The sequence below is a fragment of the Thalassophryne amazonica genome, unplaced genomic scaffold, assembly GCF_902500255.1.
Source record: "Thalassophryne amazonica unplaced genomic scaffold, fThaAma1.1, whole genome shotgun sequence".
NCBI classification, from domain to species: domain Eukaryota; kingdom Metazoa; phylum Chordata; class Actinopteri; order Batrachoidiformes; family Batrachoididae; genus Thalassophryne; species Thalassophryne amazonica.
Window position 1 is genome coordinate 909 of NW_022986318.1, and position 18657 is coordinate 19565.

The 18657-nt window shown below is 43.3% G+C and overlaps 1 protein-coding gene across 1 annotated transcript in view; it reads left to right on the forward strand.

Annotated features, from left to right (window-relative positions):
- Nucleotides 1-17065: 17065 nt before the first annotated feature.
- LOC117506050 (dynamin-1-like) overlaps nucleotides 17066-18657 on the forward strand; it is a gene marked incomplete at its 3' end in the record, with an annotated part of 113801 nt that continues 112209 nt past the window's right edge. The window contains exon 1 of the mRNA XM_034165578.1: nucleotides 17066-17237. Within this exon, the coding sequence (XP_034021469.1) occupies nucleotides 17066-17237 (172 nt within the window). The remainder of the gene's footprint in view (nucleotides 17238-18657) is intronic.

Genomic DNA, 18657 nt, shown 5'->3' on the forward strand with positions numbered 1-18657 from the left:
CCATCACTCGCTGAGACCTAATCCCAGCCTCCTGGCACAGCTGAGCAGCACTTTTCCAGCTGTCCTCTGCCCTCGGGTCGGCCAGCCTGGTCAGTCCTGCCGCTACAAACACTTGTTTCAGCTGGGGGGATTCCAACAGGCCACTGCTAATTACGGGGTTATGAAAAAGTGGCTCTTCTCCTGCACATCCATAAGGCTCCTCTCGACAACGACAACACCGAGCGCCAGGCTTTCAATACAGAACGATAAGAAGCTGTTGTTCCCACGAGCTCCACACCAGTCAGGTCCATCAGAAACAAATGTCTGTAATAACCAAGTCCTCCAGCTCTGCGAAGCAGAATAGCCGCCATCGCTGCTGTGGGCCGTAGAGCAGCCTCTGCACAGTCTGTAAACAAAGGGCCACCACTCAACTGACAATGTCTATCAACGCCTGCCCACCTTCGTCCACCGGCAAGTGCAAAACACCGGCCTTTTGCCAGTGAAACCCACCCCAGAAAAAAATCCACCAGCTTCCTTTGTATATTCACCATCACAGAGTCCGGAGGCTGCAAAACGGTGAAACAATGCTACAAAAAGGAGGCAGCCAGGGTGTTAACCACCAGAGTCCTCCCCCTATAAGACAGCTGGGGCTGGACCCAAGTCCAACGAGACAATCAGGCACTCACCTTTTCCACAAGGCCCTCCCAGTTTTCCATTTGGAATTCATCACTCCCCAGGAACACACCCAGATACTTAAGCCCCTCTGTGCTCCATTGCAGTTCTGCTGGAAGGATCGGTCTGGCCTGATGGTCCCACCGACCGAGGAGGAAGCCCTCACACTTGGCCCAGTTCACCCATGCAGATGAGCCCCATTCATACAAAGACAACTTTTGTCCTAAAGTGTCCAGATCTTCCTGTGACGATATGCACACTGTGATATCATCTGCATATACTGATGTCTGAATAGGCTCCGACCTGCTCTACCACCAGGCTCTTCAGCCCCCTCCTAAGCTGATGTAGAAGTGGTTCAATAGCCAACACATAAAGCATCCCAGACAGAGGACACCCCTGCCTGATGCCACTTTGCACCTCCACAGGTCGACTCAGCCCTCCCCCCACTCTGAGAAACACCGTAGCCCCCACATAAAGAGCACCAATCCATGATGTAAAAACTCTGTTGAATCCGAATGCCCTCATGGTATTAAAAAGATACCGATGATCTACTCTGTCAAAAGCTTTTTCTTGATCGATTGATAAGAGTCCATTAACCAATTTATTAAATTTTGCTACTCCAATAATATTCCGAACGAGAAAAATACTGTCCATGATTGAACGACCAGGTATAGAATACGTCTGTGCATCATGGATTACTGAATCCAAACAGTTCTTCAAACCTATTGGAAAGTACTTTCGCAAGTATTTTGTAATCTGCACATAACAAAGAAACTGTCCTCCAGTTCTTTAAATCTGTTAAGTTCCCTTTCTTTGGCAAGAGGGCCAAAACTGCTCTGAAGCAGCTGCCAGGGAGCTGGCCCGGCTGCAATGCTGTAGTGATATGCTCATATGCAATGCTCAGGATATTACACATTGCCAAGGTCAGAAGAATAAAAATCAGTCGTATTACTTTGTCACTGTATATAGGCCTCCTGGCCCATATTCTGAATTCTTAGATGAATTTGGTGCATTCATCTCTAACTTGTCAACTAGTGCAGATAACATTCTGATCATTGGTGACTTTAACATTCATATAAATAAGCCTTCTGATCCCCTCTGCAAATCATTTATGGAAATTGTGGATGCATTAGGATTTCGGCAATGCATTCGGGATTCGACGCATATTAGTGGAAATACCCTGGATCTGGTTCTCGCACATGGTATTGCTGTCATGAATATTGACATCATGCCTCTTACATCAGTGGTGTCTGATCACTCACTTATTAAGTTTACAGTTTCACTGCCGTGTTTAGTGGAACAACCTTGTTTATCACTACGGCGATGCATCAAGTCCTCAACTAAGACTGAACTAGAAGCTAGACTGCCTGATGTCTTAGCTTCACATTTGACAGATACCCAGTCAGTAGACAGACTTGTGGATAGTTTAAACTCAGTGCTCAAAACTACACTCGACATGATTGCACCACCTGTGTTAAAACCGCGCTCCCCCAAATCACAGTCACCTTGGTTTAATGATTATCTGCGTGACCTCATACATAAAGCAAGAGGTCTAGAACAGAAATGGCGTCATTCAAAATTAGGAGTATTTCACCTTGCGTGGCGTGATGCTATCTTAGACTATAATCATGCATTACTGGCTACAAAGTGGACTTACTACTCTGATTTGATCAACAAAAACTAGGATAACTCAAAGTTCTTGTTCGACACAGTGGCAACACTTATGCATGGACAACCACCTGTAGTTCGCTCTCCTTTTACAGCACAAGATTTCCTGGATTACTTTGGGAAGAAAATAGAAGACATCAGGTTAAACATATCCCGACATGCCTTAACCCAGCCACTACACCCTGCTATTGAGGTGGGCGCCACTACTGAGGTATTACCTAGATTTACAGAATTTGATAGTATCTCACTAGGCATGCTGACAAAACTCGTAATGTCAACAAAAAGCACAACCTGTTTATTTGATCCTATACCAACAAAACTGTTTAAGGACCTGTGGTCCACTCTTGGGCCGACTGTGCTGGAAATTATTTATCTTTCTTTAACTTCTGGATCTGTTCCTAAATGTTTCAAATCTGCAGTGATTAAACCATTACTTAAGAAACCTAATCTTGACCCTAGTGTATTGAAAAACTATCGGCCGATATCAAATCTATCATTTTTCTCTAAAATTCTGGAAAAAGTGGTGTCACTGCAGCTTGTAGACTATCTTACTGAGAATAATCTCTTTGAGCCAATGCAGTCTGCTTTTAGAAAATATCATTCCACAGAGACGGCTCTCACTAAAGTGGTGAATGATCTTCTGCTTACAATGGATTCGGACACCAGTACGGTTCTGTTGCTGTTAGATCTCAGTGCTGCATTTGATACCATGGATCATCATATTCTACTTGATAGGCTGGAAAATCATTTTGGGATTACTGGGAGTGCCCTTGCATGGCTGACATCATACTTGACCAGTCGTTCTCACTGTGTTTTGTACAGTAACACTACCTCTAACCTTAGTGACATGAAATTTGGGGTTCCACAGGGGTCTGTCTTAGGACCCTTGCTTTTCTCCCTTTAAATAGCACCCCTTGGGCGCATATTGCGGTGTTTTGGGATTACCTTTCACTGCTATGCCGATGATACTCAGTTATACATGCCGATAACTGCTAGTAATCTCGTTCATATAAAATCCTTAGAAGATTGCCTTGCGGCAGTGAGAAGCTGGATGTCTAGAAACTTCCTAATTTTAAACTCTGATAAAACTGAAATGATGGTTCTTGGTCCAGTGAGACATCAGCATCAATTTGACCAGTTAACGTTCAGCCTCGGCTCGTGTCTCATACATCACACTGACAAAGTGAGGAACCTTGGGATAATTTTTGATCCTTCGTTGTCCTTTGGCCTCCACATTAGAAATATTACGAGGACTGCTTTCTTCTACCTGCGAAATATAGCGAAGATTCGTCCCATCCTGTCTATGGCTGATGCTGAGACCCTGATCCATGCATTTATCTCTTCTAGATTGGACTACTGCAATGTTCTATTTTCTGGTTTACTGCAGTCTGGCATTAGGGCTCTCCAATTGGTTCAAAATGCTGCAGCCAGACTTTTGACACAAAGCAGAAAGTTTGACCACATTACACCCATTTTGGCGTCTCTTCACTGGCTTCCTGTCCCAGTGAGATCAGATTTTAAGGTTCTGCTACTTGTCTATAAAATTTTTCACGGACTGGCACCTCCCTACCTAGCTGACCTAATTAAACCTTAGGTACCGGCCCGGGCTTTGCATTCTCAGGGTGCAGGATTACTTTGTGTCCCTCAGGTAAATAAGAAGCCTGTGGGTCACAGAGCTTTCTCTTATCGTGCCCCTGTTCTGTGGAATGATCTCCCTGCGTCAATAAAACAGTCCGATTCTGTGGAGACTTTCAAGTCCAGACTTAAGACGCACTTATTTTCCCTTTCATATGGCTAGCATACTGGTACAGTTTTGTTTTACGCTTTTTACTCTTTTAATTCATTTATTAGTAATTGGAGCGGGCTGCGGCCTCAACTTTACCTAAATTCTGGGTCTTTTAGTGAAGCTTAGGGCTAGTGGCCGGCGATCACCTTAGTATTTCTTCTATTTTTCTTGTTGTTTAATGCTGGTAAATTATACTGTATTTTTTGTCTTTCTGATGCCTGATTCTGTTTTTTCTCTCTGTTTAAGGTGCAGCTCCATCCAGAGATGGGAGTGGTATTCGTGTTGGTGACCCTCCTGTCCTGTGCGCCAATAGCATTTCTTGTATATTCGTCCGTGAATTGTTCTGTAAATTGTTCTGTAATTTATGTCTGTATCATGGCCCAAGCAGAGGGTCACCCCTTTGAGTCTGGTCTGCTTGAGGTTTCTTCCTCAGAGGGAGTTTTTTCTTACCACTGTTGCTCTGGGGGTTGGTAAGGTTAGACTTTACCTGTGTGAAGCGCTTTGAGGCAACTCTGTTGTGATTTGACGCTATATAAAGGAAAAAAAAAAAAAAAAAAAATAGTGAAGACCCTATACATATCAAGCCCCAACAAAGACCAAAACTTCTTATAAAAATCTTGTGGAAGCCCATCAATCCCCAGGGCCCGCCCAGCACTGAGCTCCTGTACGGCGGTGGTCATCTCCTCCAGAGTAATGGGAGAGTCCAGGGCGGCTGCTTCAGACTCCTCCAACTCTGGAAGGCCGTCCAGAATCTGTGTCTGACTGTCTGCATCACAATCTCTGGCCCCAAACAGATCATTATAGAAGTTAATGGCCTCCTGTCTCAGGAGTAAAGGGTCAGCTGTGACCTTCCCATTAGCGAGTCTCAGGTGCATAAAGTCAGTGTTTGTCTTAGTTCCCTTCTCTCAATTAAAAAAGTACTTTGTTGGTGCATCAGTGTTTGTAATGTTAGTCACCCTGGTCCTCACTAACGCCCTCTTTGCCCTTTCGTCCATAAACTGCCTCAACACCCCCTTCCTATGTGTCCAAACACTACTACCCCGTTTTCCTCTGACCGTTCCATCCTCCAGAGCTGACACCTCTTTCTCCACCTGCTCCAGACACTCCCTCTCACTTTTGTGAGTGTTTACAGAAAACCGCTGAACAAACTGTCTAATTTGACTCTTCCCCACCTCCCACTATTTCGAAATGTTTCCAAAATCCTCTTTTGTAAGTCTCCACTGCTCCCAAAAATCCCCAAAGGCCCTAACAAAAGCCCTGTCCTGTAGGAGTTTTACATTAAATTGCCAGTAGGGGCAGCGAAGAGCCCGTCCTGGAACGCAGTACTCTGTTATCACCAGATGGTGATCTGAGAATCCAATGGGAAGAATTTGTGCTGTTTTTATTTTATTCTGATGAGTTTGATTAATGTAAATTCTGTCCAGACGCCCCCGCCCCCCCAGCGCAGACCCATGAATACTGCCGGGCCACCGGATGGCGCTGCCTCCACGTATCAACCAAATCATTCTCCCTCAATACACTAACAGCAGAGCCACTCTGGGGCGGGGCTCGACTGTGTTTCTATCTAGAGGGTGTGTCTTACAGTTCCAGTCCCCGCCCACCACTAACACAGAATCACTATTATAAGTTCTTAACTGTCGGTTCAGCGTCTGTAGAAGCTGAGCCCTATGAACGGGTGAGTTATGTGCATATATGTTAATAAACAAAAAGTGTATATCTCTAATTCTACCCTGAACCACCTGCAGTCTCCCTCCACCTCCAGGTGCGTGGCTCCGCCTAAACCCACCTGGTCTGAAACCATAACAGCTACTCCTGCACTCACATTAGAACTGTGGTTCATAATCAGTGGGCCTGGCCACGCCCCCTCCAGTCTGCCTCATTATCTGCAGTACTGTGTGTCTCCTGTAGGAGGAGCACATCAATATGTTTAAGTTTCATCAGCTCCGCTACAGCTGTCCGTCTTTCCTGATCTCTGCCTCCATTAATGTTGAGTGGAGCTATTCTAAGGCTCTCCATAGAAAAGGAAAAAAGAGAGAAGAGGCAGCATACAGAGATTAAACACCAACGTGCACCAACCATTATAGCGCTTCAGAACTTCCCTTCCCCTCTCTTTCTTTTTTTACCTGACTCACTAATTTAGACAATCTGTATCTCTTCTTCTGACTCAACTGATCAATGCCCACCTGTTTTTCAGTTTTCTTAACTGACTTCACAAATGCATCAAGATCAGGGAAGAAATCCTGCACATTCACAATCTTTTGACCATAAGTAGTGTCCAAAAAGTCATTAATATCTGTAAGTGAATAAAAAGGAGGTTCATCAAGCCCCGCCTCCTGGAAGAGATCTGACAGCTGAGACAAACTGTCATCCATGCCCTTCTCCTCATCTTCACCCTGTGTGACTCCACTGCCCCCCTCTGCCCCCCTGCACCCTAGCTCCTCCCCCTCAGCCTCAGGACCAAGCCCCGCCCTCAGGACGCTGTTTACAGTTATTCCCTGAGTTTGTTGTGTCACATGTGGCTCACTCTCCGGTTCCGTGTTAGCCTCATTAACCTGAGCCTCGCTGGGCATCTCCGCCTCAGTCTGAGACTCTGGAGTTCCGCAGACCCCGGGCCGCTGCTCCCGCTCTACTTCCTGTCTCTACTCTCACCACAGATCACAATGTCATCTGCAAACATCATAGTCCATGGAGACTCCTGTCTCATCTTATCAGTCATCCTGTCCATCACCACTGCAATCAAGGAAGGGCTCAGAGGTGATCCTTGGTGTAATCCCACCTCCACCTTGAATGAGTCATTCCTACTGTGCACCTGACCACTGTCACACTATTTTTATACATGTTCTGCACTACCCTCACATACTTCTCTGCCACTCCAGACTTCCTCATACAATGCCACAGTTCTTCTCTTGGCACCCTGTCATAAGCTTTCTCTAAATCCTCAAACACACAATGTAAGTCCTTTTCCATCAGTATTCTCAGAGCAAACATTGCATCTGTAGTGCTCTTTCTGAGCATGGAACCATATTGCTGCTCATGGATTTTCACCTGTTTCCTAGCTTCTTCTACTCTTTCCCATAAATTCATGCTGTGACTGATCAACTTTATGCCTCTGTTGTACTGCAGAAAATATGAACCAGCTCACTTTGTTTCCACTCCTCATGCATCCTCTCACTTTCCAAGATTTTATGAAACAACCTGGTTAGAAACTCCACTGCCATCTCTCAAGACATTTCCATGCCTCCACTGGAATGTCACCTGGACCAACTGTCTTTCCATTCTTCATCCTCTTCAAAGCTGCCCTCACTTCATCCTTCCTATTCTCTAATACTTCCTGATTTACTCTCTCTAAATCATCCAGCCTTTTCTCACTCATTTTCTTCATTCATCAGCTCCTCAGAATATTCCCTCCACCTTCTGAACACATTCTCCCCACTTGTCAGCACATTACCATCTGCATCTTTTACCAACCTAACCTGCTGCACATCATTTCCAGCTCTGTCCCTTTGGCTAACCGGTACAAGCCCCTTTCACCTTCCTTACTGTTCAACTTCTTGTACAACTCCCTAAATGCCTTTTCCTTAGCTTTTGGCACTCCTCTTTTCCCCCTCATGCCACTTCTACTTGTACTCCTGTCTACTTTTTGCTCTGTATGCACCACTCTGCATTTAATCATTAGTGATCGATCTCTGCTCCCCTCCACAGCATGTCTTTTTCCTGGTTCTCTCCCTCAGCCCCAACCAGTCCCAGCAGAAGACTGCCCCTCCCTGAGCCTGGTTCTGCTGGAGGTTTCTTCCTGTTAAAAGGGAGTTTTTCCTTCCCACTGTAGCCAAGTGCTTGCTCACAAGGGGTCGTTTTTGTTATGTGTCGGACGCAGCTTGGAGAACCGACCAGCGTTTGAAGGACCCAGTATGAAATAAGCAGAGCACGGTACAAAGGCTAACTGAATTTAATACGTAACAGTGATACAAAAAATAACAAAAGAAAGTGCGGTCTGGCGTGGTGCGCTCCCAGCAGCGCTAACGGTCCGGAGCCAGAAGCTGTTCGGACCCAAGGACCCCGCTGACACCCCCCAGGTGGCCGCAACAAACCAAGTCTGTGAAAGAAGGAACCATTATGTGAGTCCACACTCTACACACAGAGAGAACACTTAAAGGTGTACAAACAGCAAACACTTCCTGGCTTGATTACTAATCAGCTTCCCAACCTGCAGGCATGGAACATCCAGTTCACAAAACTCCACTGCAGTGGAAGCCGATACATGACTAACATACAGCTCAATATAATAAAGGTGTGAGGGACACCACATTTACTGACTGTATAAATGTTAGTCACAAAATCTAACGTACCTCAGGAAGTGTGCTGACGAGCGTGAGACCTCACCCCCTCCTCTTTCACAGACCGTGCATCAAACCCTGGACGTTCTCTGCATCCACTGATGATGAGATGGCTCCCGAGACGACGATCTCACCCGTCTGGTCACAAGGTCGAGTCTCTGGCAAATACACACTGTATACTCCAGTCTTAAATGCCACCATGTTCCAATCCATATAGATGCACCTCAGCTGTGAGTCCTGACGAGCCGCAGGTGATCAGGGTGAGGTCCTGATAACCTCAGCAACACAGCCACTCAGTCCCAAATGCAAGCCACCTGGAAGGAAAAACAAAAGAGAAACAAAAAGGCAGCCAGGCCCCCCAGCCATACAACAGTTTTGACCGTTGGGGTTTTACATAATTATTGTATGGCCTTGCCTTACAATATAAAGCGCCTTGGGGCAACTGTTTGTTGTGATTTGGCGCTATATAAAAAAATTGATTGATTGAATTGATTGATACTTTCTTCATCTCTCTGACTACCTCAATTCTTTTTTGCCAAACTCTTTCTCCTTATACTTTCCTGGACCTCTTCATTCCACCACCAAGTCTCCTTGTCTTCCTTCCACTGTCCAGATGTCATACCCAGTACCTTCCTGTCTGTCTCCCTCACCACATCTGCAGTACTTTTGCATTTCACACAACAGTCTTCCTCCTTCAGCTTCCAACATCTGATCCATTGTTGAGCTCTCACTCTCTTCTTCTTCACCTCTAAAGTCGTCCTACAAACGACCATCCTGTGCTGTCTAACGACACTCTCTCCTGTCACCACTTTACAGTCTCTAATTTCTTTAGTTTCCATCTCCTACACAGAATGTTATGTTACCCTGTGCTTCTCCCTTTTCTTAAAGTAGGTATTCACCACAGCCATTTCCATCCTTTTTGCAAAATAAACTACCATCTGTCCTTCCACATTCCTATCCTTGATACCATATCTACCCATTACTTCCTCATCACCTCTGTTCCCTTCACCAACATGCCCACTGAAGTCCGCTCCACCCTTTCAGTACGTCTGTACTTCAGATGTCTCTTTGGCATTGTACAGTGTTAAAACAGCCACCCTCTGTCCAATTCTCGGACACCTGATATTAGCTCTGTTTTTCTCCCTTAAAAGCAGCTTTAACTTTGCCGGTTCTGTTGGACCATTTCACTGCATTCTACTCCGTCATCTCAAAAACCAGGCTTATCTCATGAGCCTCAGTGAGAGAGAATTCTTTCGTCTCAGCAGCGTTCATGTAATTTCTCACTTTTCACACCACAGATGAATCTGTCTCTCAGAGCCTCGCTCAGAAAAGCTCCAAATTGACACGTTGTTGCCAGTTTGTGCAAATTGCCATAAAGCCACTGATTGATTCATCCATTCCTTAATAAACTTTGCGCCATTCTGGGCATTGATTGTGCCTCTCCTCTTCCATTTGCGTGCCTTTTCCCAGAAATGATCACCTTCCTTGTTGCCAGTTTTTCTTCTGTTGTGTCTAGAAGTGTTGTAGTTGGTTTTCCAACAAAAAGATTGTGCTTTAAGAAGAGCGCCAAACTTAATTACAATGCCAACCTTATCTACAGGACACTCTTACAATGTCTACCACTTGATCTCTCACTGCTCTTTCCCTGACTACCACAATGCAGCAAGCCAGCATGTTTTATATGAGGGGCAAGAGCTCCCCGCTGGTCTCTCACAGACACCACATCCACAAGGCTATCCACTGTCCAGAAAATGACTCTAAGATATCAGGCAGTCTGGCTGCAAGTTATTTGTAGTTGAGGAGTTGATGTGACATTGAGATGATAAATAACTATCTTATCCCAGTAGATAAGACAGTGAGACTGTAAACTTATAGTTAAAGTAACACTGTAAAAGAGAGTGATCCGAAACCGCTGACATAAGAGAAACAATGTCAATATCTGAGATGATAATACATACACGTGAAGGCCAAATCCAGGGTGTTTCCACTAATGTGGGTCGATCCCTGAATGCATTGATGAAATCCCAGCATTTCCATACTGTCCATAAATTATTTCCTGGGGGAATCAGAAGTCTTATTCACATTAATATTGAAGTCACCAAAAATAAGAATATTATCAGCACAAGTTGCCAAATCAGAGAGAAACTCACCAAATTCATCCAAGAATTTCAAATACGCATCCGGGGCCTATAAATGGTGATAAAGTAACGTGTCTGATGTTTGTTCTTCTGATGGTGACTATAAGTGGCAGCCTGAACGGAGCACAGAGCCAAATGTTGAAATGAGTGTCGCACTGTTAGTTAGGGAACGCAGCGTTCCCTGACTAATTATTTTGAGCACTATATTTGGTACTCCCAAGAGCTGTTAAGATGAACCCAAATTCATTAACTAAAGTGACACCTCCACCTTGCTTTGTAATTTTTATTTTTAAATTTTCAAATATACGAAAACAGAGGGAAAAAACAGAAAAGAAACTATAAACAATGGGGAAGAGTGCTGTTACATTTGGTCAGAAAATAAATGATCAGTATTCATTGATTAAAAAAATATATATTGTTCAGATAAAGTCCGATCTTGTATATTTCACATATTCTGTCCACTTTGTCCATGTTTCGTAAAAAGAGTCTCTTTGGTTCCGAATGATGGAGGATAGTTTTTCCATCTCGTAGATATCGTGGACTATTTCTGTCCATTCTTCCACCGAGGGAGGGTCTGCCTTCAACCATTTTCTTGTGATGGCTTTTTTACTTGCTATTAATAGGATTGCCAATAATTGTGTTTCATTCCTTCTCCAATTCTGAACATTTACATCTCCCAAATATAAGCATTCAAATGTAAATGACACTTTATAGCCAAAAACATAATTTACATGATTACAAATCTGTGACCAGTATGGTTTGAGAAAACTGCAATCCCAAAAAATGTGATAGTGGTTGGCCCCAGAGGAGCCACAGAGCCTCCAACATGAATCACCACTCCCTCTGTGTCTTTTTTGAACAGGTGTGGTAAAGAACCTCGTAATACTCTTCTATCCAAACTCTCGCCATGTATTAGATCCTGTGGTCTTCCACTGAAGGTGACAAATCTTTTCCCAACTTTCAATTGAAATATTCAGTTTGCCCTCAATTTCCCATTTTTTCTTAATGTACTCTGTGTTACCTTCTTTACTTAACTGAATTGCTTTATACAAATTAGATATTATATTGTTCATACAAATTGATTTTATTAGAGTTAAAAAGGTGTGTATAAATCCTAATTCACTGTTTTCCCATAGGACTTTGATGTTTTTATCGAAATGATGTCAGATTTGTAAATATCTATAGAAGTCATCTTGACGAAGACCATTTTTTCCCTTCAGCTTTTCAAAGCTCATGAACACCCCCTTGTGGATGAAAGAGTAGTACGAAGTCAGACCCTTTGAGATCCAAGTTTTAAACCTATTATCTTGAGTATTTGGCAGAAAGTCCGAATCATATGCTATCCATCTTAATATCAAAGAGATTTTCTCCAATTTACAAATTTTTAGTACCCCATCCCAACATTTCAGCATAGATTCGTACATAAAATCCTTCATGATGTTAAATTTGTTTCTTAATTTTTTATCTGACAATATTGCCATAATTGGTATTTTTTCTGTTTCTACCCTTTCAACTTCCTTCCAGCTGGCTGAGTAGGTTGGGGAACCTAAACATATCAGGGGTTTAAGTTGGGCCGCATAGTAATATTCTTGAAGGCAAGGTAGCCCGAGTCCACCCTTCTCCTTCATCAACTGTAGTGTTTTATATTTAACTCTAGCTTTTTTGTTGTGCCAAATATATTTACCCAACATTCTATCCCATTCATCAAAGTATTTCTGTGATATCCAGACTGGTAAACAATGAAATAAATACAGTAATCTTGGAAGGATGTTCATTCTGATTGATTCCACACGAGAGTGTATGCCCAAAAAGGGGATTGTACTCCACCTCTGTAAATCTATTTTAATTTTTGAGATTAATGGACCATAATTTGCATCAAAAAGTTTTTCAAAATCTTCTGTTAAAACCACTCCCAAATATTTGATGTTATTTGAGTCCCATTTCCATTTATATGTGTTTTTTATACTTATTGGTGGCTTATAGTTTAGTTTTAACACTTGAGTTTTATTTATGTTGATTTTATGTCCAGAGAGAGAGTCATATTTATCCAGCACCTGCATTAGTTTGGGTAGAGATTGCGAGGGCTCAGTCAAAAATATCAGTATGTCGTCCGCAAAAAGGGCTAGTTTTTGTTCACCTGAGTCAAGGTTTACGCCTTTGATTTCTGTAGCCTGTCTTATAACTTGGCTCAAAGGTTCGATGAATAGAGCAAATAAAAGTGCGGAGGCTCCACACCCTTGACGAGTGCCTCTCTCCAAGGTAAAAGTTTTGGTCAAATCCCCGTTAATTTTTATTCTGGCAATTGGTTTGTTGTATAACGCCGCAAAAGTGTCAATAATATTATGATGGAAGCCAAATTTAGCCATTATTTATATAGGAATTCCCATCGTACCGAATCAAATGCCTTTTCAGCATCTAAACTTATCATAAGTGCTTCCAAATTACATTTTTTGACATGTTTCATAATTAATAATGTTTTTCGAATATTGTCCTGAGTCTGTCTCTGTCTAATGAAACCCGTCTGGTCTTTGTTTATAAGGTCTGGTAGAATTGTCTCTAATCTTTTGCATAAAATAGAGGTAAAAATTTTGTAATCTATGTTGAGCACACTTACAGGGTGATAGTTTCCACATTGCATTTTGTCTTTATTTTCTTTTGGGATTATGGAAATGATGGCTTCTTTCCATGAAGGTGGTATACTTTTCTTGTCAATAATCCAATTAAACATTTTCACCAATGTTAAGACTAGATGTTCTTGCATAGCTTTATACCACTCTGAATTAAATCCGTCAAAGCATTCTTGTATTTTTTCAGGGCTAGTCTCCACAGCATTTGTTACTGGGTGTTTTATTTTCTGTATTGTCCGTTCTGCCTCTTGTTTTCTTAATCTGTAAGATAAAAGTTTGAGTGCTCTCCCGCCTGCGTTGTAATATCGTTGTTTTGTAAAAAGGAGCTTTTTTTGAATCTCCTGTGTGTTTATAGCATCTATCTCATTTTTCATTTCTTTTATTTTTAATTTGACCAAATTATTTAGTGACGTGGAGTGCTCTTTCACAAGTTCTTTAAGTTTGGTTTCTAATTCTTATATTTTCTGAATTTTACGTTTCTTTAGAGTAGCAGAGATTGCTATTATCTTTCCTCGAATTACGGCTTTCAAAGCATCTCATAGTATTGCAGGGGAGACCTCATCAGTGTCATTGTGATCAAGATAAGATTGAATTTCCATTTTCAGGGTGTTTTGACTGTCAGTATCTTTCAAGATATTGGAATTTAACTTCCATAGGGTGGATCTAATCCTGTTGCTAATGTTGACTGTTAAATACACTGGTTCATGATCTGATATGGCACAAGTTCCAATCTCACAAGTTAATACTCTATGCGTATCATGCATGAACATTAAAAAAAAATCTATTCGTGAATAGACATTGTGGGCTGAGGAATAATGAGTATAGTCGCGCACTCTATGGGTATTTTCCCTCCAAACGTCAATTATTCCCACTTCTTTCATAAAATTATTAACCTTTCTATAAATATTTTTAACATCTGGTCTGCCATTTGAGCTGTCAGTTTTTGGTTGTAATCGAATGTTGAAATCACCTCCACATATTGGAATACCTTGACATTTAGTTGTAAGTGTTTCAAGTACATGTTTATATATTGACCAGTCACTGCCAGGTGGCATGTATACATTTAACAGACTCACTAATGTTCCCTCCAGTTTACCTATGACCAAAATGTATCTTCCTTCTTTATCCTTACATTCAGAAAAATATTCAAAATTAACTGCGTTGGACAACAAAATTGCTACTCCTCTACGTTTCCCAGAGCTGTGAGAAGAAAAATATACTTTAGAGTATCCCATTTTGTTCAGTTTGGCATGCTCACAATCATCCAAGTGAGTCTCCTGAAGAAATGCTATCTGGACTTTCTCCCTTTTCAATTGTGATAATATTTTTGATCTCTCAATTGGATTGTGTATTCCATTTATATTTAGTGAAACAAATTTTACAGACCGGGCTGACATCTGAGTGTCTTAGCAATTAACAAAGTCATTAAACATGGCACTCTTCCCTTCCCTGCAAAGAACAACAGAGTGTAAAACAACACAACAAAAAGAACAGAAATGAACATGACTCCCTATGTTGGGGTCTGTGCAGTAGACCCTCTTGTGTCCCAGGGGGCGCTCTAAGGCAATGACCCTGCTCCTGTTAACAGTGCAGGGGATCCTTATGGCTATGACAGTGTTATGTAAACTCCCATAGTAGAACCTTCAATATTACACTATTTTACTCACACAGTCAATTCAAACATCATATTTCAATCAAAGGGACATTTTCATTCAAAAGACCTCGCCGTCTTAAACCTTTACTCCGTGCTTGGGCTCAGGGATGTTCTCCGGAATGCGCGTAGCTTCTCCTTGTAGCTGGGGTCCCGCTCTGAACCGGGTACGTTCTTCCTCACGCGTCGGTCCACCCGGGTCCAGGTCATCTGTTGGATGCGTTCCACAAGTGATGTTGGTGTCTGTATGAGCTTGACTGCGTATCCCCGTTTCACCATATCCTCTGCTGCCTCCGCTGCAGTGTCATAAATCATAACTCCATCGCCGTGTCTCACACGCAGCCTGGTGGGGAAGAGTGTTTGAAACCGCATGTCTTTCTCTTTTAACACTTTCCGGATTTCAGCGTATTCTCTCCGCTTTCCAATAATGGCAGGTGGAAAGTCCTGGTCCAGGGTTACTTGTTTATCTTTCCACTTGAAACCTTTCATTTGCCAGGATTTACACAGCACCATTTCCTTGGTTTGGAAACTTAAAAACTTCACAATAATGGAGCGGGGTGGAGCGCTTGGAGGTGGCATTGGTCCCAGGGAACGATGTGCTCTTTCGATGTGTAACTCCACATCATTTGGCAGCTGAAGACCCTCATGAAGCAGTTTTTCCACAAAAATTCTCATTTCTGACGCCTCTTTCTCTGCATTTTCACTGACCCCGTAGATCCTCACGTTTTCTCGCCTGCCACGGGCCTGCATGTCGATTAGCTGTTCTTCTAACTTCGAGCATAGCTTTAGCAAGCCAGTAGCTACGTCCTTGTTTGTTTGAATTCGTTCTTCGACCTTTTCTATTCGGTTTTCCATCACCTCTAGTCTGTTATTGACTGAGGAAATGTCACGTTTCAACTCTTCAAATTGGCCCCTGCTTTCTTGTCGAAACTGTTTTAGCTCATGTAAGATCTCGGAGTCTGCCATCGTGGGATTTGCTGAGCAGGTGTTAGCTAGCCTTGTCAACGGAACCCAAAACGTGCTTTTCTTTCCCTTCATGAAAAAAATAGTGTATGGTGATGTCCGGCCCCCCTTTTAATACTTTATGTATCTGATATTTCTCCTAAGAATGGGCCTTTTTATAAGATTTCTTGGGTTTGCTCAGGAGCCTCTCTACTGTGCTGCCAGCATTGCAGTGTTCCAACCGGAAGTCCTCCACCTTGCTTTGTATCATAAGGAACAGGACTAAATGTTTACGTAGGTGGGCAGGCATCATTTAAAGTGAGGAGATTAGGATTCAACCAGGTTTCACATAATCCAGTCATGTCTCGGTAATGTTCCATAATTAGATTATTTATCAGCATTGATTTTGAGGACAATGTTCTTATATTAATGAAACCTTGATTGAGGATCTCACAATTTGACCATTGGAGTTTGAGAATGTTTCTGTCCTAATCTGTGTAAAATGTGTGTTAGGTTTATGAAGTTCTTCACAGGCTGAAGGTAGTTGACAGAATTCTTGAATACATTATTATCTAATTCAGTAATGGGCACTAAATTTGCAAAACATGACACCCCCCCCCCCCCCTCCATGGGTACATTGATGGAAACAGGCCACAGTCTCAATCAGCAGTGACAGTTGTCTTCAGACTCTGTGTCTTCTTCATGTTTTTCAAATTATAAGAAAGATGCCATGTTTTGTAGTAAGATTTGTAAAATGTGTTCATGCATTTCTTTGTCAACAAATTTCCCATCATGCACCAGAGATACCCAGCTTTTCAAAGATAAAGGTCCATCCAACATGAATAATTCCTGTCCACTTTCTGTCATTTGTACGATAGCTGATCAATGAAGACATCAGTTTGTTTAACACCTTGCCTGCATCCCAGTCTGGTTTTAGATCAATTATTCAAGTAGAGTGGCTCTTCTAATCTTCCCTGAAGATGATCTTCTTCTGTGATGAAGTTCAAATTACTGGTGCCTTTCTTATGGATCATTTGATTTGATTGGCTGTGACTTCCTCTCTGACAGGCTCCACCTACTGGCTGATCTAGAAATGCTGTGCCGGTTTAATTCTGATCTCCACTCAGAGTTTCCTAGAAACAGGATGATCTGGTGACTCAGTGTGTTAGACCTGCGACAGACTGACAAGCCAGTCCAGGGGAAAACCCGCCTCTCACCCAGGTTGTTGTTTAAGGTTGAAGTTGCTGTCTCTGTCATGTGACCTGGTCATGTGTTATGTGTGTCTTTCAGAATATGCAGAGTTCCTGCACTGTAAGGGGAAGAAATTCACAGACTTTGACGAGGTCCGTCAGGAGATCGAGGCTGAAACGGACCGGGTCACTGGACACAACAAAGGCATCAGTCCAGTTCCCATTAACCTGAGAGTCTACTCACCAAATGGTAGCATCTTCAACACCGCCTTTCAGTCACTCAGACATTAGGCCATACCCCTTCCTGGTTTCTTTTCCTCTCATTTTTTTTGTTTTTTTTCATGTCCAGTCTCCTCTGAAAGTACTGAAACCATGAGACCAGTTCCTGTTTGAGTTTGAGACCAAAAGAAATTTAGAAAGAAGAAGTTTAGAATGTCAGGTTTTATTTATCTCATCTCATCTTCAACCACTTTCCCGGGAATGGGTTGTGGGGGCAACAGCTCCAGCAGGGGACCCCAAACTTCCCTTTCCAAGGCCACATTGACCACCTCTGACTGGGGGATCCCAAGGCATTCCCAGGCCACTGTGGAGATCTCTCCACCTAGTCCTGGGTCTTCTCCGGGGTCTCCTCCCAGCTGGACATGCATGGAACACCTCCACCCACCCAGGGGGCATCCTTACCAGATGCCCGAACCACCACAGCTACAGGACTGCTTCTCACGAACTGGATGTGATTTATTTTCCAGCCACAACCTGCAGGAGTACACCAACACCGTTCTCTCTTAAATTAAGAACTGGGTTGACACTGTCACCATCAACAAAAGGGTCAGGGTTTTTCCAAACCAGAAGCCCTGGATGAACAGTGCTGTCCAGTCCCTATTAAAAAGCCGCAACACCACCTTTAAATCAGGTGACAGGGCCCTGTACAGCGCGGCCAGGTCCAACCTGAAAAGAGGCATCAGAGAGGCCAAGGCTGCCTACAAGAAAAGATAGAGGACCACTTCACTGTAAATGATCCCAGAAGGATGTGGCAGGGAATAAATCATATAACCAACTACAGAAGCAGCAACCCAGAAAATGCTAGGTCTGACGCCTCGCTGGCAGAGGAGCTGAACCGCTTCTTTGCCCGCTTCGAAGCAGACAGACCAGCAGCAACCTCATACCCACCACCCTCCAGCACTAGCACGCTAACACTTCAGGAACACGAAGTGAGACGTGTGCTGAAGGCGGTGAACCCCAGGAAGGCGGCCCGCCCTGATGGTGTACCTGGAACGGTACTCAAAGCGTGTGCTGACCAGCTGGCTGGAGTTTTCACCTGCATCTTCAACCTGTCCCTGTCGCAGGCCATCATTCCACTCTGCCTCAAATCCTCCACCATCATTCCAGTCCCAAAGAAGTCAGCAGTGGAGAGCATAAATGACTACAGGCCTGTGGCACTTACGCCTGTGGTCATGAAGTGCTTTGAAAGACTGGTCTCTCAGCACATCAGAGCCTGTCTGCCTCCCACTCTGGACCCCCACCAGTTTGCCTACAGGGTAAACCGCTCCACAGAGGACACTATCACCACAGGTCTCAACACCGCGCTGAGCAACCTGGAGCACCAGGGGAGCTATGTGAGGATGCTCTTCCTGGACTTCAGCTCAGCTTTCAACCACATCATCCCAGAGATC